Source organism: Ischnura elegans, chromosome 1, assembly GCF_921293095.1.
Source record: "Ischnura elegans chromosome 1, ioIscEleg1.1, whole genome shotgun sequence".
In the NCBI taxonomy this organism is placed as follows: Eukaryota; Metazoa; Arthropoda; class Insecta; order Odonata; family Coenagrionidae; genus Ischnura; species Ischnura elegans.
The window spans coordinates 4,749,386-4,774,218 of NC_060246.1; the positions used below are offsets into that span (position 1 = coordinate 4,749,386).

General features: G+C 38.7%; 1 protein-coding gene across 2 annotated transcripts in view; it reads left to right on the plus strand.

Annotated features, from left to right (window-relative positions):
• The window catches only part of LOC124154994, a 105,284-nt gene that overhangs the window by 52,375 nt on the left and 28,076 nt on the right, over window positions 1–24,833 (plus strand). For both annotated transcript variants that reach the window (XM_046528753.1, XM_046528743.1), the window contains exons 15-17: window positions 3,984–4,198; window positions 12,902–13,176; window positions 23,385–23,754. In XM_046528753.1, coding sequence (XP_046384709.1) covers window positions 3,984–4,198; window positions 12,902–13,176; window positions 23,385–23,754 — 860 coding nt within the window. The remainder of the gene's footprint in view (window positions 1–3,983; window positions 4,199–12,901; window positions 13,177–23,384; window positions 23,755–24,833) is intronic.

Genomic DNA, 24,833 nt, shown 5'->3' on the forward strand with positions numbered 1-24,833 from the left:
CCCATTGGGATAATGGGGAGTGTGCTGTACATATTATCATTTTCAACCGTGATGGTTGCCCTTATTATCCTTGGCTTATGATTCCATTTCAGTCACTGGAACAGCATATCCATTCTGTAGGGTTTGAACTTAAATATTTTGTTCCGATAATCATCCATAGGATATTATTCATTATTTTTAGAGATGTGCGAATAGTATCCGCGAATACTCGAATACCTCGAATATTAGAAAGTATTCGATATTCGAGGTTTCGAATAGTTATGCGAAAAGTACCGCCTCGAATACCTCGAATACTTTGAATTTCGCGTCATACACTGTCGCACGCACGTCGTTGGTAGTTGACTCGGAAAAATGTAGAGAACTGTAGTCATTTAGTGCTCGCAGCGCCGTTTTACGCAAGTTGACGAATTACATCAAATTCGTGGATTTTAGCGGTGAAAAGAGTTCGACGAGGGGAACCGAAAATGGTCGGGTGAAAAAATCCTAAAATCCCCGATTCCCCCCACCAGGAGAACCTCAGTGCCGTGGGATAGTAACCATAGGGCATTTCCCACGATCCGCTATCCCCCTCCATTCAGCACTTGCCTCACCCACTCTGAAGCTTTCCTCTTCTCAGAAATCAAACAAAATGTCCCAGATCGCGCAGGGATCGCATTATGAAGACCCCTGCTTCGAAAAAAATATCGAGTTACGAGAACAATAAAAACGTGTTTCACGCCCTCCCCCCTTTTCTCACCCACTGACCTTTTTCTGGCTACCTGCTTCGAAGTTCCCCATTTCTGGAGGTCAACAGCTGTGTGAGTACCGTGGGATACTTACATTAGCGCATTTCCCAAGATCCGGTATCCCTCTCCATTCAGCACTAGCCCCCCTCTGAGGCTTTCCTCTTCTTCGAAATAAAAAAAAGGTCACAGCTCGCGCAGGGATCATATTACGACCTTAGCTTCGAAAAAATACCAAGTTACACGAGAACAATAGAAACGTGTTTCGGACCCTCCCTTTTCTCCCCCACTGACCTTTTTTTTCCTACCAGCTTCGAAGTTCCCCATTTCTGTGGAGGTCAACCGCTGCATGAGTCATCTATTAACACAAAAGGTGTCTAAGAATGACTTCCGTCAATTGATGTTACACCTTTATTGAATTGAAATATTAGTAATGTGCGCGTAATTTCAAAAAGAATAAGACCAAACACGACGTATTTCTGAGTTTATTTAAGCATTTTACGCAAAGAAATAAATGTCAAAATAAGACGGAGACTTAGCATTCTGGCGAAACTCGATATGAGCAGCAGAGCTTTCTCGGAAGTTGATGCGGTATTTTTTTCCGAAAACATATATCAAGTTACAATTTATGAGTGGTGCTATAAATCTTTATTGTTACAGTCCCAGACAAAGGGATATTTTCTCCGAATATTTGGTTTCTCCCTGATAGCAATTCCAATTCATCTTCTTATCTCGTGAGAACTCCCAAAGATGGACTGAAAATAATTGAAGAAAATCCAGTGGAAAAGAGCTTGTATTTTGCAAAATGCCTCAGATTGTCAGCTAGCACTTGGCAGCAGGAGTAAGGGTAAAGCGATGTTAGTTGAATTAATTATATGCCCAATTGTTTCCATAAAATTAAAATATTCATTAATCAGCTAAATTCCTGTTCGAATCATTTAAAGGAAATCAAAATTGCTCCCCAAAATCTTGTGTTGCCTGCTGCATAGGCAACCGAGTCAAACATACCAGCATTCATCATTTATAGTATTCGAGGTATTCGAAATTCGAGGTATTCGAATATTCGAGCAATGATTTAATATTCGAATTCTATATTCGAATTCGAGAAATCTGCTATTCGACCCATCTCTAATTATTTTATTAATATTATTAATTTTTATTTCCCTCCGAGGGCTATCTCTGCTGATAATTGTGAAAAGTAAGAAACTGGGGAAATCCAACTCATCACTGCTTATTATCATCATTATTATTATTTTTTAAAAAGATTTATGCAGATGTTAAACAAATTAGGCTGCCAGCCGCTTTACTCAGAAGCTGTATTCTAGGCATAGATTGCTTTAGGAAGTGAGAATAGAGAATTGCTTTCAGAGTGACACAAAGAACATCGTCTTAGAGCCTCACTATTGTTCTAGGTCCAACTGAAATGATAAAATTAGATAGTTATTTTGCTGAACGGATTGGTATAGGAATTCATTTGTCTGCTGGACAAAATATGAATATGGGAAATGCTAGGTTGAACCTAACTCAGGGTGTCAAACCTCTCATGATATGCAGCTAAGTGTTTCCTATTCCTTTCTGTTTTTTCTTACAGTTGAACAGCTGGTGGCCTAACACCTTTTGCTACACACCTACTGTGAAAGCTCAGTTTAATGAATGCTCATAATTCTTGGAAAATCGCTTGCTCTATCGAGTGGTAGTAACATTTGCAGGTTTAGCATAAGGCCCCTCAATTCCCATTTTCACCTTACCTGAGTGCTTCTCTTTTGTATCTGTCATATTTGACATAGGAAAAAGACTGCGTTTACCTTAAGTTGAGTATTTGTGTATAATTTTCTAAGTAAAATATCACAAAGAAATCATTGGCGTGCATTTCATAAAAGCAAACATTAATGGCAGGATGTCATACTATGCGTAGCAACATGACCCTGGGTCTGGAATTGGGAAGAAGCCGTAAATTGCAGTGTGATGGCAGACACCATATTCCAGACACTCCTCCAAGCAGTCACATCGCACAAAATTGCATTGAGAGTCAGTGATAGCAGGATGCAATTCCGTGAGCATATGGTGCTGAGTCACTACGACACTCGGAAACAATAAACACAGAGCTTTTGTGAAAGCATGCCATCGCTGTGATCATGCATACTTCTTTTATATAAGGGCTTAAAGCAAAAGATATTTTTTTAGGTTGGAAGGGAAGAAGACGGAGGCAATAAAAAATTAAGCAACTTATGGGGAGGGGAAGGTGCAGACTTTTGGCGACCAGATTGTTTACTGATTGTCAGTTTTGGCCAGAGAAGCCCCAGCAAAAATGGCACAACTCCGTTCATTACCTTCACCGTTGCTCTCTGCTGTTGTCTAATTTGCTAGGTACCTTTCAGCCTTCCACTCTGTGCGTTCAGATTAAAGAAAAACAACTGCGGAGCACTGCAATCCCTTGAAAAATACATCTGGGGAGGGTGTAGGTATGTATTCGGTGAGTAAATCACCTGTATGTCTCAATGTATTTCTTGTACGTGAAACAAGTTTTGCTTCAAGGAATAATAAATAGAAAACAAAATTAATTTCTAATGATTAGATGATGTCGTGGTAAAATGGGTGTGCTCAACACTAATATGATAACTCGTGATACACTGCTCTGAAGAAATATGCCATGCGATACTGAGCTCAGACCAATTAGAGGGACTTCTTGGCCTCGCTGTATTCATATTTTTTATGTGTTAATCATAGGGTATTTGGCCCCCCAAATGTTGTAACGAGATTCTTGCTGCCTGCCGTTCTCACTAAAATGAGTGTCCACTGTATTTAGGTGGCATGTGGTGTTGTATAAATATATGTAGACTAGTCACACTACTAGATTCTCATCCAAAAAGAGGCAAGCCTAGGAATTCAGGCGTTCTCATAGTCATTTGTCTTTCCTCTCTTCCATCGCTCATCCGATCTAGAGCTGATAACTTCATACCACAAGAGTACATATGTATTAAGTTCTTTCCTCTATTGTAAGCTACCTGTTAACACAGTTAAATTTTCCTGCAAACTTATTTCTATATTCATGCTATGGTGGTTTTATAATTGAGAGTCCACTTCCTTTCTGAAAGCTTATCCTGCATGAATGTCTATTTATGGTTGGAGGAACAAATTTGCAGTTTCCCTAATTTTGAGGAGCTGAGCAAGTAATTTATGGAGTATTAAGGGGTGTGATAGTTATCATGTCCATGGTTCATAGTTCACATTATATAATAATGTATTGGAATTTTTTTTCAGACGTACAGCCAGGATATGAGAGCTGCTGAGTTTCTGTCCGAGATGCCGGAACCTCCTCCCACAGACTCGGTTGTCCAGGCAGTTAGAGAGCTGGTTGGTCTCGGAGCTCTTGAAGAGGGACCTGAAGAGCGACTGACTCCCCTGGGTAGAAGAATTGCCCTCTTCACCACTCATCCGAAATTGTCTAAGGCATTAGTCCATGCGGCTATATTTAGGTGAGTTGTGAAACATCCTTTTTAATCATTTTGTTTTTGCTAGAAATGGAAATAATGCTCTCATCTTAATCCCATTGAGGTGACCGAAATAACTGTTATTTATGATTGCTGAACTGACTGTGGAGATAGACTACTCATCTCTCTGTACTGTGACAAACAGGTTTTTGTAATATATGTATAAAAATGTAGAGCAAGGGTATCTTAGGTCGAGGGTGATGTAGGAAAGAGCAGGTTTAGATGCAAAACGATGGATTAGCAAATATTGGGAGTAGCCCTCGGAAAAGGAAGTTAGTAGGATGGGATGCTTAAATCTAGTTGACATTAGACAATAAAGAAACAAAAAAAAAACTAGATTATGCTAAGAAATTGATGCTGAAAAGGAATCAGGTAATCTGCAGGCTTTCAAATTCCACAGCCATAAAAAATGCATTAAACATGCACTGTTCCTGTGTAACTTGAGGGGGAGGATAAATGGGAGTAAGGTGAGGCCAAATGGGAGTAAGGTGAGGCCAAATGAGCCGCAAATTGGGAAAGAGGCGCAGGTGGGAGTCTCCCACCGCACCTTGCACTGAGGCAATCTGGACGTGGGGATGGGTGACGCTGTAGAGCCAACCTATCGCCAACTCGGGTTGACTCCCATCGGGTGAAGTTGGTTTTTTTTCTTTGATGGAAATGCGGTTTTCGATTCAACATTGACCAACGTTCAATTATTTTCATCCATGAATGATTAAATTTTGTGACTGCGTTTTCCTTTCAATTAGTTAATCAGTTAACATTGCTGCTTGAAATTCGCTCAAATTTTGTAAATGCTCAGAGGAATACAATGGGCTTCCCAGTGAAAGGCCTGATGTTTTAACTTTGTCTTTATTCAGAATAAGACGTAAATAATATGAGAAGGATTTCATGTATCCTTAGCGCAAGTTCACATTTTATCTAGAGAGTGTTAAGGCCGTTTTACATGGGGCTCGGAATTGCACAGGTTAGAACTGCATTCATTTCTAAAATGGCGAGGAATTGCGCGAATGCATGAACAAAATTAGAACAGGGGCTATTTTGCCATCTCACGTCCATGCATTCTCGCATGTGTTCTAGCAATTCACCGCCTTACACGACGCATTTTTGACTGCACCTTCGTACACACGTCAGGTTGTGCAAGTACGTACCCCGTGTAAAACAGCCTTTAAGGTTAATCAATTAGGCAAAGCGCTGTGGGTAGTTTCCCCGAAGAACGAATTAAGTGCTATATCGAAAATGCTAATGAAATTGTGCTAAGCGAGGCATGGGTGACATTCATTTTTCCGATTGCTATGCTATTTTTTTTCTGGGGAGAGAGAGATTGATAATAATAGTATAATATTTTAACCCATCTATGCCTAGTGTTCCATTTTTGGAACACCTGCTGTGACTTTCTAATTTAATGACTACGACTCATTATATACGAATATGCCTCGGTTTTTCTTTCTGTACCTCTTTATAAAGATATATTCCATTATGGGGCGGAAAGATTCAGTCAGTTTTGCCAACCCATCGCAGCCAGTGTGTTGAGGAATATCGGTCTTTTTTTTCAAGGCAGTTTTTCTGTGACCATCTCTAATGTTATATTAATAACTATTTGCCATTACGTGCAAATGTTGTAAATTTTTCCCTGCATGTTCAGTAATAGTTAACCAACAGTGTTTACTGTAGAAATTTTTGAATCAGCGTATTTTGTTTTAGTTATAAGCTTTTATTTAACAGTGTTCCATTTTTGGAACACTAGGCAAATCCACTACTATTATGCATGCATTCATGGGCACTGAAAAATTCACTTTAATTTTAAATCAAGTAAGTAATTAGGCGTGTAACAATTAATTATCTTCCCGGTTCATTGCTGCGCGCTTCTGATCATCACATTCATGGTTCTTCTGATGAGAAGTTTTACCTTTTTCTGATACCGGATGGTGAAACTATTGAAAATGGTGGTGCATCGGCTTCTGCTTCGCCTCAACCTCTTAAAACCCCAAAGAAAAGACGTAACCAAAGTTATGCGCAAATGAAAGAAAGCCTATCTGCCCAGCCAGTAGAAGGTAGAGTTTCAGAAGAACAAATCACGAAAATGAAAACCCCTGCAGAATATTTAGAACTCTTTCTGGACATTGAAGTGAACCTTGAACTGGCTGTCGGTGTTTTTTGGGAGTAATTTTCCTGAGTGGTTACGTCTCTGTTCCAAGACGAAATATGCTTTGGGAGAAAAGACCAGATTCGTGTAATTCTCTAGTTAGTGGTGCAATGAGACGTGACCGATTTGAAACAATATTTTCAAATTTGCTTTTTGCTGACTACTCTATCTTGAACCACATGGACAAGTTTTCCAAGTTGCGGCCTCTAACTGAGCGTCTGAATGACAGATGTATGAAATTTGTGCCAAATGATATATACTTCATCAGCTTTGATGAGGCCATGATTCCCTATTTCGGTTGTGATGGGTGCAAACAGTTCATTCGGGGTAAGCCTATTCGGTTTGGGTATAAATTCTGGTGCGCCTAGGCTACATTTGCTGGTTTCAGCCTTATCAAGGAAAAAACCGAACACTCAATACCAATAATATGGTGTAAGTGCTTCAAGTGTTTTGTAATTCACTGAGGTACTCACAACGCAGCATCCCGGTAAATACCAATTTGTGTTCGAAAACATGTTTACAAACATTGCGCTCCGTGATAAACTTCATTCAATGGTCCACCAAGCAACTGGCATAGCGAGAAAAGATCGCGTAGACAAACCTCCTTTACTATCTGATGCTGCCCTAAATAAAAAATATTGGGGCACATTCGATTACCTGATGGATGGGAAAGACAATATTGTTTGTAGATGAAATGATAAAAGTGTTGTGACTGTTGCATCTTCTGGTGCCGGTGTCAATCCTTTGTAACAGTCAGTCGTTATTCTCAAAAGCAGAAAAAAAGATACAAGTTACTCAGCAAAATTCAATCAAGGTCTATAATCAGTATATGGGAGGAGTGCGCCAAGCTGATGAAAATATTGACAAGTTTCAAGCATCAAACCGTGGAAAGAAATAGTAGTACACGAGCCCTCCGGTATTCTGCTTTCAGCTGGCTTTACAAAATGCTTGGTAATTGCATAAAGACGATGTGAAGCCAATGGATCTTATTGAATTTTGTCGCCGTTTGACCTGTCAATATATAGAGACATACGGTAATTCTGTTGAGCCTGGTGGGAAAGGGAGACCGTGAAATCATGAAATCTATGAATCGTAAACTTGACTCACGTCATGACCTCATGAATCATCAGAATGTAACGCAGGGAAAGTAAACTCGCTGTGTCCAAAGCCACAAAAATACCACTTTTCAATGTAAAAACTGCAATATATCCTTCCATGTTAAGCGTTAACCTGGATATCATTCTTAATAGTGAGTTAATAAAAGTCTGAATCAAATTTTTTTCATGCCATCAATGAGTACGTCATAGTAGTGGATTTGCGTAGTGTTCCATTTTTGGAACACCTCGTAATTAATAATTGGAAAGAGATACATTGTTTATTCTTTCGGATATTGTTTTCATACGTATTTTTATCGACATTATGTAAAAATCAGGGTAAAATTCGCATTTTTCAAACCTTCGGCATAAATGGGTTAATAGCTATTAATAGTGTATCATCCAAAAACTTTTCATTCAGTATAAGTCCAAACAGTATAAAATATTTTAGCTCAACCATTGCATGAAAAAAATAATGACCATGAGTGCATGCCATAATCTTGAATGCAAAGAGAAAAGAGTGAAAATTATCTCTGCCACTTGGCAGAGATAATTTTCTTACTTCCCTCTGCACCTGAGAGACCAGGTTAAAGATACACTTTGTGTGAGAAGGTGCTAGTTGAGTACATCCATGCCTTGTATAGCACAATTTGGATTCGCGCAATTTCGATGTGGCGCAAAGTCGTTCCTCGGGGAAATATCGCAACTTAGTGTAGCCTAATCAAAAGACTTTAACGCTCTCATGATACAATGTGAACTTGCTCTAAGTACACTCGACATTGTTATCATTTTACGCATATTAATAGTATTGCTGTCCTCAAATCATCTTTTTTGTTTACATATATATCAAAATCCATTGCTGTGCAATGGCCAAAAGCATTACTCGTCATTGGGTCCAGATAGCTGGCCTACCGAAGTAATGTATCTCGTCTCCTTAACAGAATGACAATAGTTAATTTAGATCATTAATTAAGCGTGGGGCTAGTGGTAATGAGTATTTTTAAGCAATACAGTTTGAGACGTAATTTTTGCCGTCATCAAGCGATTGACTTCCAGGTAGAGGGTCTACGCCAAAGCCTTCAAGGTCATCGGTATTTACGGGGGAGAAATGGAGCAGTGGCTGAGTTGCATATGAATAGCATCAACACAGAAAAGGGTCTGCTATAGAGTCTTGAACACTATGGCTTCATTCCCTCTCAGCAGTCGTAAGCCCTCTGCGTCTCAGTAATACATTGCAGCAGTAGAAGGTGATCTCGATAGAGCCATACAGAATAAAAACGAAGAGAAAAATAGCAAAAAATAGGAGTGTGGGTAGAAAAATCAAGAAATCATCAAGAAAAACCATAAACCTAGAAGAGAAATTGAAAGAGGTCAATTGCTTTGAAAATGGAGAGCGTCAAAGCGATACTGTGTGGAAGTTAAAACTCACGATGCCTTATTCTGAATAAAGACGAACTTCAACCAAGCGGTCAACATATATGGAAAGTGCATTGTGAATCCGTACAAAAAGACGAGGGTGGTAATTAATCGCTCCGAGACATTTAGTGAAAGCTCTGGTTGGTTCCAGAATTTTAAACGGCAAGCAGGCATTTTCAGTGCGGCGATATCAGGCGAATCTGCAAGTGTTGATAGCGGAGTCACCACAACATTTTCTGATAAGCTCCAAGCTGTGATTGGAAGTGGCTCCTTTCCCCCGTAACTAGGTTTTAGTGTTGACAAGATGATTATGTTTCGGAAAAGAATGCAATCTCGTTCATTCATTTTTAGGGAAGGAATACCTCGGTCAGGTTTCAGGGCATTTAAAGACTGATTCGTGTAACTGCTAGTGCCTTGGAGGACTTCAAATTAAAATGATTTATCATTCATAAACTCCGCTAGCTATGAAATGGCATTCAAAGTAGCATTTGCCTGTCATTTAGATGAGCGACAAAAGGGCCTGGGTGGCACAACAATTGTTTTTTGATCGGTTTGAAAAGTAGTCAACTGCCGGCAATGCATTAAAAACCCCTGAGATAGCAGATGTTAGCCCACCCGCACGACAGGAGGGAATTTCAAAAGCACGTATGAATTTTTTATAACGTGAATAAAAGTCTTTAAATGTGTGCCTACCATCTTTAAAGATATTTTAAACAATAAACATTTATATAAATAAGGTTTTCTAAAGCTATTAAGGGAATGTATATGGTTTAGAGGAAATTTGATACCCAACACCTATGCTACCAGGAATGCATCCCTATCCTCTCAATGTTAAAACGCTCTCATATAACGCAAATTTGTGTAGCGCAAAGACCCCAAGGAACGCATCCCTGCGCTATACGAGGCATGGGTGCTTATGGAATACAAAGAAAATTTAGTCTTATTATTATAAGTAAACCATAACAGCAATTGTGATGAGAAATAATTTGTTTGGACATGAATATGCATTCATCATGATGTGGAATTTCTTCTCCAATGCTTGTTGTTTTCCAAGCGAAAATAATATTGGTACCTAAGCCTTCTTCTGAATTTGTCTTCTTACAATTCTAACATACTACTTGATTCCATTCCAATTCTATTGCTATTAACTATATTCTATTGCTTTGTTTCAACACTTATTTCTGTAATGATCATTGTTTCAAAGCATTTTATTTCATCATACCTATAATATAGCAAGTATAATCCATGATCTACATCAAGTGTAAAAAATAAAGTTTCTGTATATTAACTGCAACAAAATGGCCTGTAATTTTTTAAAACTTAAAGTTAAGAAAAAATGTAAATACATTCTTGAATTTTATATTTTGATTAATGGGGACACAATGTTGAAAATTGTAATAAATGCATTAATGATAGGGGGTGCAAGGGTAAGGTTGATTGTGCCTGCAAGGTAATTGTTTTATTGTTAATTTTCTGTGACTTTTTACATTTGAAGTAAACAAAGTTTCATTTGAAGTATAATGCAAAGAGCTTTTGAATAATTTAATTCCAGCAAATTTTGAATCTTTTCTCTCTCTTCATTGCGTATGCCTGAATACACCATTGTTGATACATTGTAGTGTGTAGGCTGCTTAATTGATGTTGATGATTGCAATTTTAATGTACAGTGGAACCTCGTTAAAGCGAGTATGGGCTATTGCGACACCCCTGCTATTACGAGAGTTAGCCGAGGCACCGTCAATAGACCCTATAATGAGCATGTTAAAAAATTTCGTTTTTACGAGACCCTTTAGGAGCCTCCACTCGCCATAGCGAGGGTTTCCATCGACGGAGAACCTTCTCCAAGAGTCCCTAATCTCTGTAATTTCTTGCGATCTGTTAGAAATGAGGTTAACATGGAGTGTGCAGTCTCAAATTCATGCAGTAAACAGGCGTTCGGTAAATAAGTAGTTAATTTTGGTGAAAATATTGTGGCATTAGTTTTCGCGAATGCTTGATCTTCTTTTGTTCCTCGGGCGGCAGAAAGCAGTCGGCAGCGTACCCATCCGTGAGTTGCGTGAATAGAAAACATTTGATGGCAGACACCATGGCCAAAAACAACAAACACGTCTAAGCAAGAAAATAAAAATGATAGAGTAATATGAGAGTGGCTTAATTAATTTATCTTCCTAATCGCTCTTCGTAATAAAAAAACAAAAGCGCCCAAGGAATGCTGACCATGAAGAGTTAGAAGGAGCTTTGTTCGGGTGGTTTTGCCCTCTTCAATCTGCGAGAACGTCATAGAAAGGGGCTATGCCTAAGCCTAATGCAGAGTATTTCAGGGATAAATAGCGAATCGAGAACGTCAAGAGTATGGAAGGTTGGTTATACTGATTCAAAGCACCACAGCGATATCTACCGTCATAATTGCTGGCGATGCCTGCGGTGTTAACCCAAAGTCGTGGAAGAAAACATTCCGATCCTAAGTATCTTAAGAAGTATTCCCTGCGTAGTATAACATAGACGAAATGGAACTCTATTACAACCTACTCCCCGACAAAACCCTTGCAGTACGAGATATTTCTTGCAATGATGCTTCCAGAGGTAAGTAGTGCGCTTTAGTGATAGTGTAGGGTGTACGATACAATGGTACTCAGCATGAATTGTTCGGATGGACGTATTTATTCTCTGTTGCGGTTACAAGTAATAGTCACGATCAGAATGTACTATTCACAATGGTGAACTATTCGCGTCAGTGGTTGGAGTCGTAGTGGCGCTCTCTCTTCCGACACCGGAGCGGCCGAGCCTGGTGGCCGCTGGAAGAACTCTCAGAACAACTGACTCTCGTTTGGCGCCATGCATTCGGCACCGCCACAGATGGCATATGTGAAGAGCTGATGCTGCGCTTTCAGTTTATCTATTTTAAAAATTCTGCATTCCTTTTTCATGTTTTTCAGTCATTACTGAGAATTTTAAATCAATAAATTCAAACTCGTAAGATTTTTTGGCCTTGGGGTCCATCAGATGCGTATGCCTTTCCGTTTCTTTGCCGAAAATAATACCCATGTGAGTTATATTTGTCGCAGTTTCTGCATCTTGCTTTTGTTTTATGTAAGTGATATCAGCATAATACCGGCGTGATATTTTTTCGTGAAATAATATTACGTTACTTTTCTCACATTATCAGTTTTAATTTAAACAATTTTTATTGCAGTGCCGTGGTAAACTTATTGTCAGTCTATTATTTCAAATACGTCGCGAGCGTAACATTCAAAAAGAGACTTTTTTAACAACGGCAATTTAGTCATATAATTTTGCATGCTTAGCAAACTTTTTACCTTAGATAATGAAGACGTTACATTATATGGTAGATAAAGTCTTCCAAGGCAGGATCATTTTACAACCTTCCACCATTTTCGTCTGCATAAACAAATGCAATACGTGATTTCACTTCACTGCCGCTTAACGTGCAGTAACAATTAACATACACCAATGGAACTATTTGAGGCATTAAACAACCGCAATACAGTTTTTTCAGTTATTTCTTGAATTTTCGGTGAAAAATGCTAAAATAATAGAATGATCACGTACATGCACTAAGTAAGTACATAGAGAAATGGCTTCGTTGGTTGTACATTGGCATAATGATTGACAAAGCAATACTGTGCATGATTTTTATTTAGCACGGCGCTTATAAATTGTTTGAATAGTTAATTGTTTTTTAAGTAAGGAAATTTAGTGATGCAAAAATCATCGCCTTTCGTCTGAATTTATGCTTACGTTGATCGGATATAAATTTCTCTGTCGCCATACCACTCCTGTTCCTGTGTAACTGTTTACAATTGGTATATTGGCTATTATTTGCTCCACCTCCGGTAAAGCGACAATTCGCTATAGCGAGTGTTTATTTGGGCCCCGTGGGGTGTCGTTTTATCGAGGTTGCACTGTAGTTGAATTGCCATTTATTATAGAGTAAAATTGAATAGAAGTGGCCTGTAATTTAAATGGTTAAGTGTACGTATATTTTATGATTATTTTTATTGTTTTCTTTTGTAGGTGTGTGAGTCCGTTGGTGACCATTGCTACAATATTGTCAGTGGAGCGAGAGCCATTTCAATCTGCCCTTGTGGACAAGGCCGGTGTGCGCAAGGCCAAGTCCCACTTCTGCGCCATGAGTGATCACTTAGCACTGTCATTCATGCATGAGAAGTGGGAGGAGGCTTCTGGGATGGTGAACTGCTACGGGAGGACTATTTCAGGGTCTTCTCTGTCATCAGACAGTTTCTGCTCCACTTACGGTCTGAGCAGGGAAAGCATGTCACTCATACAAAGTAAGTGAGAAAAGGAGCCTTTTTCTCCTTCTTCAACGCTTCAGTTTTAACTAGCCTAACCATTTTTGGTTATTAACTTTCATTAGGGATACAGTCGGATCCGGATTTAACGTCTTCGCATTTAACGTTTTTCCACATATAGCGTTTATTTTTTTGGGTCCCGATTCATTCCCTACTAGGAAAATGTAAAAATTATCTGTATTTAGTGTTTCCGCATTTTGCGTTTTTCCGCATTTATGGTCGTAAAAATTTTCCCGCACAAGATTATTTTGCCCGATTTAACGTTTTTTCATGATGGTTCATGCAAATGATTATCCAAATCTTTGAATTTCTGATCATCAACAAGAAGAGTCTCATGAAAGTTTACCAAGAGTCGATAGAATCTACCGGGGAAAGCTTCAACTGTTTTCTTCCGCGAACGCAGCGCTGGGACCAAGGCCCTTATATACTGGTTACTAATCTCTGGCTCGGGATTGTTGCCTCGACGGACGCTTTTACCCCTCAAACCCCTCCAACGAAACTCTGGTCGCGGTCGCGCTACCACTAGGGGAAATATGGAACCAACTGCGGTATCGGCGGCGGTTTGAAAGCATATCGGGATGAGATGGAGTGATAAGAGTCGGATGTGGACGAATTATAGGAGGAATGATTAGATTAACTGAATAATTTCACCATGGAAATGTGCTGTGGGCTGTAAATCACTAGTTTCTTAATTTCGGCGGGTAAATAGGACCTAATGAAGCCAAAGTAACAATAAATTTATCTGTATTAGGGTTTTACCTAACTCTCGGAATTTTCTGATTAAATGCTATGATCGAAGGCGGCGGCAGTTGGAAAAAACATATAGGTACATTAAAAGGCATTTCTCCCGTTAACGGCCATTTTACACCGTGCACATAATTGCACAAACTGATGAATTTACTAAGGCGCTGTCAAAATAACATCGTGCAAAGCGATAAAGTGCTAGAACGAATACATGCAAGATGGTGAAATAGCCCCTATTCTAATTTCATTGAAATATCCGTGCAATTGCACGCCAGATGGAGATGGAGAACAAGATCTTATGATGGCCACTGCTAGTCTCCTTTACAGAGTGAGTCAATATCAATATTAAAATGGCAACACTTCCAATGGTCATTTTAACAAAACACAACGAAGAGTCACTCTCTCATCGCCTAGGGTCCAGTCTCCCAGATGCCAATGTATGGTGAGGATATGATTGATCAGTTCACCTTACGCATGCTTATATAGGGTTATGTTATGCAAGCAGTTACATAACATACAGGGTGAATTCTGAAAGTAATGCAATTGAATTACCCGTGCCACCCCAATTGGTTGGAGTGGGATCAAACTACTTGGAGTAGGAGGAATGGACTCTAATCATTGTCGCAAGACCAATCTGATTGCTCTCCAAGCTATGGAAGGATGTAAGTTATTATAAACCCCCCCTTGGCCGACCTTGTCAAGGAAAAAAATGGAATCAAACTAAATAAGTTGTGAGGCTTATAGCGACTCTGTTATGCCCTACTCACAAGTTTTGAGGGAGTTAAAAGCCTTTATAATAATAATAGTAATAATAAAATGCCTTTATTCAGGCGAGGTTGAGACTATGAAGTCCCCTCTTCCACCTATTGAAGGGCTCCTTGCCACAACATGCTACGAATCCACACCCTAGTTCCTGGCCAAACACCAGATTCGTATGCTGCCTCACCTGTAGTCCGGAAGTCACCCCATCAGATATTTTTGTGCAAGTTAGGATTAAGGCAGCCCTGAAATGAACCCATTCTTCATCCATAGAAGAGATACAAACAGCCAAGAAAAAGGCCTTATGAGAAGTCTCCGAAGAAACCTCCTTGGGCATGTACCAGTCACAGCACAGTTGCTGGAAAAAAATAAGGAAGTAGCACAGAATTTAGTATTTATATACTGAACACTCAGTATTTAACATGTGCTGATTATTTAACATGTGCCAAGCTTGTAAAAAGACTTTTGATTTATCTGGAAGGAAGAATGTTATTTTGGTTTATAAGTGAATTGGTGTAATAAGTATCAGGATTTGCATTTGTTTTTGTTCAAGACCTTACGTTTATGTAAGGGTAAGAATGTCTCTTAAAGGAGAAAAGGGATGTTGAGTCCTAAGGTTTGCCACCATGATGGCATGGTCAGAAGTTGGGAATGAGAGTTCCGGTGTAAGAGTGATGAACGATAAAGATGGCGAGATGTAAGGTGTGCTTACACATTGTTGATACATACCTAATAGGTAGGGGCACCGAATTTTCGCGAACCGCGAAACGCGAATTATAACGCGAAATTTCCAAGGCTGCGCGAAATTCACTTGGTTCCACGAAATTTCGCGTTTAAGCACTTTTTGTGCGAATTTGGCGCGATATTTTGTACCATTGCCGATAAAAAATACCCCGTCACTTCAAGGTCTATTTATAAACCGGTATCAAGAACCGATCGCATAAAGTAGGTGCTTTGCTACCGGCTCGGAACGTAGCGAGGATTTGAATTTGGCGCCCAAATCCGAAATGGTCTGCAGCGTATTCATGGCCAAAAAGTGAAAAAAGTCTTAAAAACGCATATATTACTTTCCGATTTTATGGCGTCCATGTTTTTTTTTCTTTTGCGAGTTGCTTGCTAACTCGCGCATTTAAAGGTTCGTCAGTTTGTCGCTCTCGCCAACATTGTAACATTCTGTAGCCGCGGCCACGTAGGCCGCTTTTAAACAATCTGACTTATCGCCTGCCGCCGTCCTCAGCACTGTGACGTTCTCTCAATTGACTATAGGCCTCTATGGATGTCTCCAAACGAGTCGAATCGCGCCGTCGACGGCACGGCGCCCATTTCAATCCGGCCCGGTGATGCACTATGCTACATTGGCCGAGGTGAAATATACACTATGCTACATTGAGGCCGCTTTCAGACGAAACGACCTTTCGCCGGCCGCCGTTCACGTGAAATTCAGGCGGCTTTCTGACGAGACGACTCTCTGCAACGCCGTGTGCCATGCCATGGACGGCGCCCGCGGAAAAGCGTTTTGTCTGAGAGTGGTCTTAAGATTGATTCATGTATATATACAGTAATTCTTCAACATACGAGCAAAATGCGTTTCGAGAGCCAACTCGTAATTTGATAAACCTATGCAAGGCGTCGAAAAGGGTGGTTATCCTGCATAATGCAACACCGCATTACAATTTTGCGTTAATTCATGGCCACTCAGTTTATCCAGTGTCGCTGTACCGGCGTGTTGAGCAGTTTATTGTTTAGGTTATAAGAACTGTGACAGTGAAGCATGCAAATAAGTTGTCAATTAAAGTAACAATTTAAGCTAGCCACATCACAGAATGTATTTTGATCTGACTTACAAGTTACAACAAAAAACCTGGTGAAAGAACCAGTGGCTGCCTGATGTAATGAGACACATTGGTCGATCATGCATTCTTTAACAACATGTTATTTTACTTGGCAAATAAAATTATGGAGGCATTTTTTTACAGAGCTTTCCTGCTGATTAACATCTTTCGTGAAATTATTTTCATTCACTTCTTGAGGTTGTTCATTTAAATTTGCCATTAATTCAGATAATTAGAACTAAGTATCGAGAATCAGTGGGGGAGAACCAGACCTGTATCTATCGAGAATTGAATTCCTTTACCCTAGTCAGCAATGCACAGTTTGGAAAAGAAAATGAATCTTCTCTTAATAGCCTCAATATAATCTGTGCAACTTTTCATGTGTGAGGTCCTGAAGCAAATAGGTTTAAAGACTAATATGAAGTTGTCATTCCTTGTATACAGTGACCCAGGGAGGAACATTATTACAGCCATGGGAAGATTATTCAACACAAGGTGTATATCGACAGCTGATGTGATGGACTTGCGCACACTCGTTGCTAATGTCCCCATATTATCATTAACAGAAACTCATGAACTTCTTGGCTATTCTACTTTGAAGGATTCTGTTAGATCAGTTCAGGAAGGAGGAAAAGAATTTTCAGTACTTCCACTAATTCTTGCCCTTTAAAATGATTTTCCCCATTTTGTAGAAAATTGTGTGAAAACCCTGTGGATACCTGTGGCAAATGTAGATGCAGAAAGTGGTTTTTCCATGTATGGAAATATAAATAAAAGAACCACTGAACTTCCAAAAAATTCAGAATTAAAGTCAAGTTTGACCAATGGATCTCAATTCCAGTAAAAGAAGGATTCAGCCAATTTTAAATTCCAGAGTGTGCATAATTTCAGATGGCATATTCCAAAAAACTTTTATAGATAGAAGCAACCCATTAGTAGATAAATACACATTTGCAAGTGTTGATATAATTTTTTTGTGTTAGACCTTAAAGACATTTGTTATCAATGTAATAAGTGAAAACCATAGGTGGATCCAGAGGGGGGGGGGCACAGGGGCACGTGCTCCCCCCCAGACCCTCAAAAATGTGCAAGATTGTAATATGGTCATTATCATTACCATTATCATTGCGTTGTTGTTGTAATTATTGGTGAAATTATTGTTCTTGGGATAAAAAAGAATATTTATGACGAGTGAATTTTTATAACGAAACTGTATTTTTTGTGACGAAATGGTATTTTTTTGTGACGAAATTTTAAACCGAAATTGACAGATTTTTATGACGAAATTCACAGTTTTTATTCACCGATAATCTTTGCCTCTACTAATAGGTGATTGATCACCCAAGCTTGGTAGTACATATACCAACATTTATGTAATGCTTAATGATCTAAACTACCTAAACCTCCCACAGATGTTGGACATTGAAGTTGTAAAAATTATCCATAAAATAAAACTTGGGCTCATGTCACCTTACTTAAATTAATAAACACTAATAGTGATATTCATAAATATGAGAGAAAAATTTTCATATTAATTTTCTGAGCAAATCGGGACACAAAAGTTCAAAAGAACAAGCTCAGATCAGACATCAATATACATTTACATATTTTCAAATTTACTCACATTGCTGGAAGGCGGCTGTATTTCTCTTGTGGACATACAGTATATTTGGATCTGAGGGTCTACATCATTCTTTGTATCTAAATGTTCGACTCCTCCAGACAGTATTACCGTATATCTCCGAATATAGTCCCCCCTTTTTTTCCAAAAATGGCCGCGGAAAAGTAAGGGGGGGGGACTATAATCGAGTGTAATCCAATTTAGCATACTAAAGGTGACCATAAAGTAATAAATAACGGCATAATGGCTAATGTTCTCGTAGTCTTTCTATTTGAGTATATTTATGAGGATTATAATCGGAGATATTAGTAAATACTGCCACGTTTTACTGGAAATTAAGACAATTTTTACCACAAATGTTACGAATACGATTATTCCGATTCAAATAGCATATCGAATATGCGTTTTCACGGAATCCATCGGGTAGCCGCTAATTTTTCTTGGAAAAGTATTGTTAGAATAATTCAATCGACACTGATCACTTAATGACGCAAAACAGTAAATAATTAAAATGAAAACTAAACACACACTATCATTACATTAATCGAACACTAGAATTGAATCAATAGTATATGTACCCGTCGCTCATTTAATAACTACAGGATTTAAATAATTGCGAAAAATAAACAGATAAAGTGAACCTTTCGTGACGATTTAGCATTTCATTGCGTCCGTCGTCCGTGCGGTTCGTGTTTACAACCACTGCCTTTACCGCCTTCACAGAACAAGAATGCGCAATAGGTGATGCATTTGTTTCTGAAAAGGCGCAATAATCGACGACTTTAAACCAGAAGCGCCGGAATTACTGCATTTGATCGAAATACAGCGACTCAGCATCTAAAGTGTAATCAATTTATTGAGGAATATCTTCAATTCGTCAGGGTAAATAGGATCGATAAATTACGTCGCATAACGTTTCGCAATTATTTCCGCGATATTTTCTTTATTAAAAATAATTGTACGTTCAACAGTGAGGTGATGGATCAAGTAGAAAGATGAGGATCAATCCTGCCGCAGATTAGAGGCCTTCAAAGACGGAGTTTCGATGCCAATTTAAAAATAGCCGTTGCAGAATACGCCGTAAATCATAGTATTTACAGCGCTAATACATCGCGGAAGTCATTTCGGGGGTCTCGATGCGGCAGATTCAAAGAATTAGAGGAAAATATCGTCGAATTTGTGTGCAAATGCAGAGCAGAAGCTCTTTGTGTAACTTATGCAATGATTCGCGACGAGGCATTGAAAATTGATAAAAAATTTTTTCAGTTTTAATGTTTGTTGGAAAAAGTTTATTTCTTAATTTTATTACTTTGATATTTGTAAGTCCTGTAGTTTAATTGTTTTGCTTAGCAGGCATTTGATAGCAATATTTTTATAATATTTATAATTTATTTAACACAATTTTATTTAGATTTCCTAAATTCTTCAGGTCACTCGGATTTGTGATGACTTGATGGGTGTGTTACACTGGATCTAAGGAAGTTTCAGGGCCAAATGCAATACTGTTTATGGGCTTTAAGTTAAAGCTTATATATTGACATTGTCTGTAGTCATTTGGAAATCAAAAATATTAATAATTTGTGAAGGTTTAAAAAATACAATAGCCTTGGATACTTTAAAAAATTTCTCATTTCTTCATTACATCTGGTTAAGGAACTATAAATTACTGATACATGCAATGGATCACAACATGTTTTAGGTATAGTTATTTTGTTGTGATGGAAAATATGTGAACAGATTTGTTCTTAATCTTCACAGAAAATAATAGTTTTTATCGAATCTAGAATCTTAACTTGCTAACCACAGAAAAATTGCCTTCCTTTACATTTTAAAATTTTTCCCAAAACTGAGGTCTCAAAATTGGGGGGGGGGGGACTATATTCGGGGGGGGGACTATATTCGGAGATATACGGTATAAGGTTTCATCTCCCAAGATTACTTCACATTAAATTACATTCACAAAGTTTCATGCTTCACTGGTTTTATAAATCAGTTACTCCTGGGGAAAAATGAAGAATAATTAGTTCTCAAAGCCACTTACAGATCCGACATCAATATGCATTCATGTATTTTCAAATAGTAGCACGGCTAGACAGAAATTGTTCATGAAACATGCAGGATGCATAAGGCTTGTCAGCAACTGGCTAGTTAATTGGCCATTTATGACTTGGCAGGGAAAGATGGCCAATTTCTCTTGATTATCCAGATAATTTGCACTGAACCGAATCGATAAATCTCAGCAATTGTAGAAGCAGATCAAATTGATAAACCTCGACATCCAATTATTTCCAGAAAATTTTTTACAAGGTATTTATTAAATAACTATTTCAATTTGTTAATTCACGCATCTGGTCTTTAAAAGCTCCCGAGTAAAACAGTCATTGGTTCCGGTCATTGCTTATAATTAATTGAAATTCCCAAAATATCATATCATAGTAGAACGTAGAACACTTCGAAATGGCACAGCAAAAATGAAGTTACTTACATTAAACGCAAAATCAACCAAAGGAAATTCTTGTGCGCGACATTGCGAGATACCTGTTACACTTTATCTATGAATCCTACATAAAAAGTTAATGTTTGTCTGTGTCTGTCATACAAAAATCATCATATAAATGTGGTTTGTATCAGATCGAGCTAAAATAACGTAAAAGAATATTTATAGGTCGTTTAAATTTTTTCAGATGAAATCCAGTTCTGTTGAAGATTAAATCTTTTCACTTAACAGAGTTTAGCTAATTGTTATTCAAGGTCCAACCAAATTTCATTAAAAGCTGCCGAGAAACAAGGTGAGTCGGAGTCAAGGTGACCAGCGTGCCATGTAAGCAACTTCTCCTGGCTCCATTCGACCTGCATAAGGCCGCGGATATATGACAATGAATCTGGTTTTATTATCGAGTTGAATCACCATCGACTTGTTCGCATACTAGAAATAAGATTCTCCTTTTTTGGATGACCTCGAAATTCAAAATAAGTGCACAGGAGGCTTTTTAAAGGCTCATAAATCCCTCGTTTTACCGAGGCAACAGAAAACGTTAAGTTGGCAAAATTCCAGAAAACCTCCCTTTTACTAGATATTCGGTAGTTTAGAATTTGGGATAAGCGATCTTCTGCTGTCCCTTTATTTCACTCATCTTCATTGATGCAATGATGATTTTTCGAGTACCTACTTACACCTTTTTTATTATATTAGAAATGCTATAGTCACCTACATGTCACTTTTACAGAAAAAAATTTGAAAGCTCGTCGAGACCACTGAAATATGCGTAAAAATGGAATAACTAATGTCCATAATAATATTCCGTGTGGGAATGCTTTTAAGTTGATGCATATTATAATTTCTTAAAATATTTCATTAAAACAATTGTCATCCTCTCATTACTTATTTTTACTACCCATTTTTTTAGCTGATTCCTGAAAAGTATTATCCAATGTTCATTGGGCAGAGAACACTTAATCAATGAATTTTTTGCTGCATGCATCACCTTTTAATTACTTATAATAATATTTTTTATTAATAAAAAGCCATTCCAATCATAACAGACCCTAAAACCTGAAAAAAAATGGCAGGTCCTCATTTAATGTTTTTCCGCATTTAGTGTTTTAAATTTTGTCCCCCCTGAAAAACGTTAAATCAGGATTCTACTGTATCCTCTTTCTTCATCAAAGGGCGAAGCTGTCGTAGAGATGTGAACACCAGTTCACCTGTGTTAATCATTCAGCTCACTCTCCTTACCCGTCCGCTCAGCAAAATATCTCTCTCAATTAATTTTTTTGGTTGAAGTGAATGCTTCCTTTGGTGATTGGTGTCATTCTCTTCTTTGTCTTGCTCTCTGGAGTAGAGGAGACTGAACTTGTTTGCCTTTTGAGTGAGGGGTGTATCTTTATCCAAAAGCAAAAGTGTGGGGAAAGGGAAAGTAGGGGCTGTGTGTGCCCTTGGCTGAACTCCATTGCTATTTCTATAGTCAAGGACGTGAATGCGTTGACATTAGCACGGCATCAGAAGATGGTGGCTTCGTTGAGAGTTGGGTAAAGTCCTCACCTGGGGTAAACTATATGGTGCAGGCCCAATTTCCCCTTCCCCCCTGGGTACGTACATGGTCCAGGGAGTGGATGCTTGTGTTCTGCATTGTTAGTGTTGGAACTGTAGTTGTAGAGGCCAATATTTACTGTTTACAGGGAAGTTAGAAATATAATAAAATCAGAGGAGCCCCTGGGCTGAAGAATGGAAAGGAGTGAATGGACCCAGATTTTGGAACAGTGGTCTGCATAGTGGACAGCATAAGTGGGGGTGTTTAGGGGCGTATGGGATGAAATAAGATCCTCTAAGTTGAAGCACGAGCAGAAACAGCTGCTACACCGATTGGTCCTACGAAAATATGTATAATTGGGATAGTGGTACTCTTGTGTTAACCTGTAATTTTGAAGTGAGGACGTGGTTCCTCATTGTTTGGAATATTGAACGTTGTGAAGAGTGTTGTGGTGATGATGTGAGGGAAATTGTGTGATGTTTAAACTGGCCTACAAACGGTAGGCTTCAATTCCATGTATTTTAGGGTGTAAGTTTTGAGTTTGTTTATATCAAGTATACGTTAATGTTTTGGAGTACTTTAAATGGCGGCATCTCCTAATCAAGCATCCTCAGTTACAAAATGTTTCTAGTGACAGAATTCATTAATAATAATTGCTATAGTCATACTTAGGCAAGCATTTTTGGATTTTCAATCATCAGCTAATTACATATGTGGTGAAATATCTCCCTTTTTTATGCTAACACAGCAGGGGCCTGATGAAAAATGAAAAAAAGCATCACAAGAGGATGAAATGCTATGGAAGGGGATCTTGGAAACTGGAGGGAGTTCTCCAAATTAATGACCAAGGGTGTGAGTTTCATTGGTTATCAAGTCAGGGACTAGGTGTAGAGTTTGCTAGGGGAGATTTAGATGCACTCAATGGATGAGTCATAGATTAATTTCTGTATGTTTAGTATACAAATGATATAGTAAATATTTTTACTGCAATTGATAAAAGGTAAAGAATGACTAGTGTTTCTTCTTATGGAAAAAATTGGTTGTAAGCGGAACCCAATCAGGAATAAGGAATGGCTGAGGCTTTGTTGCAAACTAGAACTTATTAAAAATTGTTTGGTTATTGATTGTACCTATGTGTTTCTTTTAATTGTTATATTAAAATTGAATATGCAAAAAGTGAATGTATATATTTTTTTACAGGCCTTCGTCGGATATATGCTGAGCATTTGTATCAGTCTCGGTTGCTGTCGGATGCGGATGGCGGTGCGAGGGCAGAGGATGAGGATGGTCAGTGGGGTAGGAGGGGCATGGGGGGAGACAGCTGGCGAAGCGGTCGCTCCAGCAGCTCATCCTCGACATGGAGCAGCTGGAGGAAGGGCAGAGGTGGTGGGGGATCTTCTGCCGATGGCCTCGAGTCCTTTGCCAACAGATCTGCTCACTGCAATCAGCTGGCTGCAGAGAATGAACTTGTCCTTGGAGTGTTGCTCTCTGGAGTTGGCTCCATTCTCCGTCGCAGGCAGTACGACGTACGCAAAGGAAAGAAAAAGAGTGCTCCTACTTTGGTGACAGAGTATGTATACAATTCTATTATTGGTATCCTGTGTGTTGATAGTTTTTACTAGTTTTAGTGCAATTTAATTGTGTGAATGCACTGCATATTTTATCATAATGTCAATTTGATACAGTGGAACCCCGATCTATCATTCCTGCATTGATCGTTTTCCCGCATTCATAGTTCGCCGCTCCTGGTCCCAAATTAAGTTCCATAAAGTCAATGTAATTTTTTCTCGCATCTATCGTTCCCCGAAGCATCGTTTTCCCGCATTGATCGTTTGAAGATCTCGGTCCCGTCGAATAGTTTTCCTGCATTCATCGTTTGATAAAAATGAGACAAAGTGTTTACAATGTGTTATTTGTGGCTAATAACGACAGACACCCCCAGGAGATTAAATTACTCTAGGGAGAAGCTGAGTTCTTTGGGATAGTTACATTAGTGCATTTCCCAAGATCCGCTATACCCCTTTATTCAGCACTAACCTCCCCCCTCTGAGGCTTTCCTCTTTTCCGAAATAAAAAAAAAGGTCCCAGCTCGTGCAGGGATCATATGACAAAGACCTTAGCTTCGAAAGAAATATCATGTTACACGAGAACAATAGAACCGTGTTCCGCGCCCCCCCCCCCCTTTTCTCACCGACTGACCTTTTTCAGCCTACCTGTTTCAAAGTTCCCAGTTTCTGGAGGCCAACTGCTGCATGAATCACCTATTAGCCCAAAAGGTGTCTAACAATGAATTTCGGCAATTGGCACTATACTTTTATTAGATTGAAATATTTGTAATGTGCACATTATTCAAAAAAGAATGAGACCAAACACGACATATTTCTAACGTTATTTAAGCATTTAAAGCAAGGAAATCGTTGGAAAAATACTATGGCGATTTCTGGCAAAACTCGATATCCTCGTAGCTGAGCTTCTCGGCAGTTAATGCGGCATTTTTCCGAAAACAGGATATCAGGTTATTATCAATTATCAATTTACGAGTTATACTATTAGTTTCAGTTGTAAGAGTTACTGAGGAAGGGATATCTGAAAGGTAATTTTTATAGCCAATTTATTAGCGTAATACATTCATAAAATATTTATTTTATG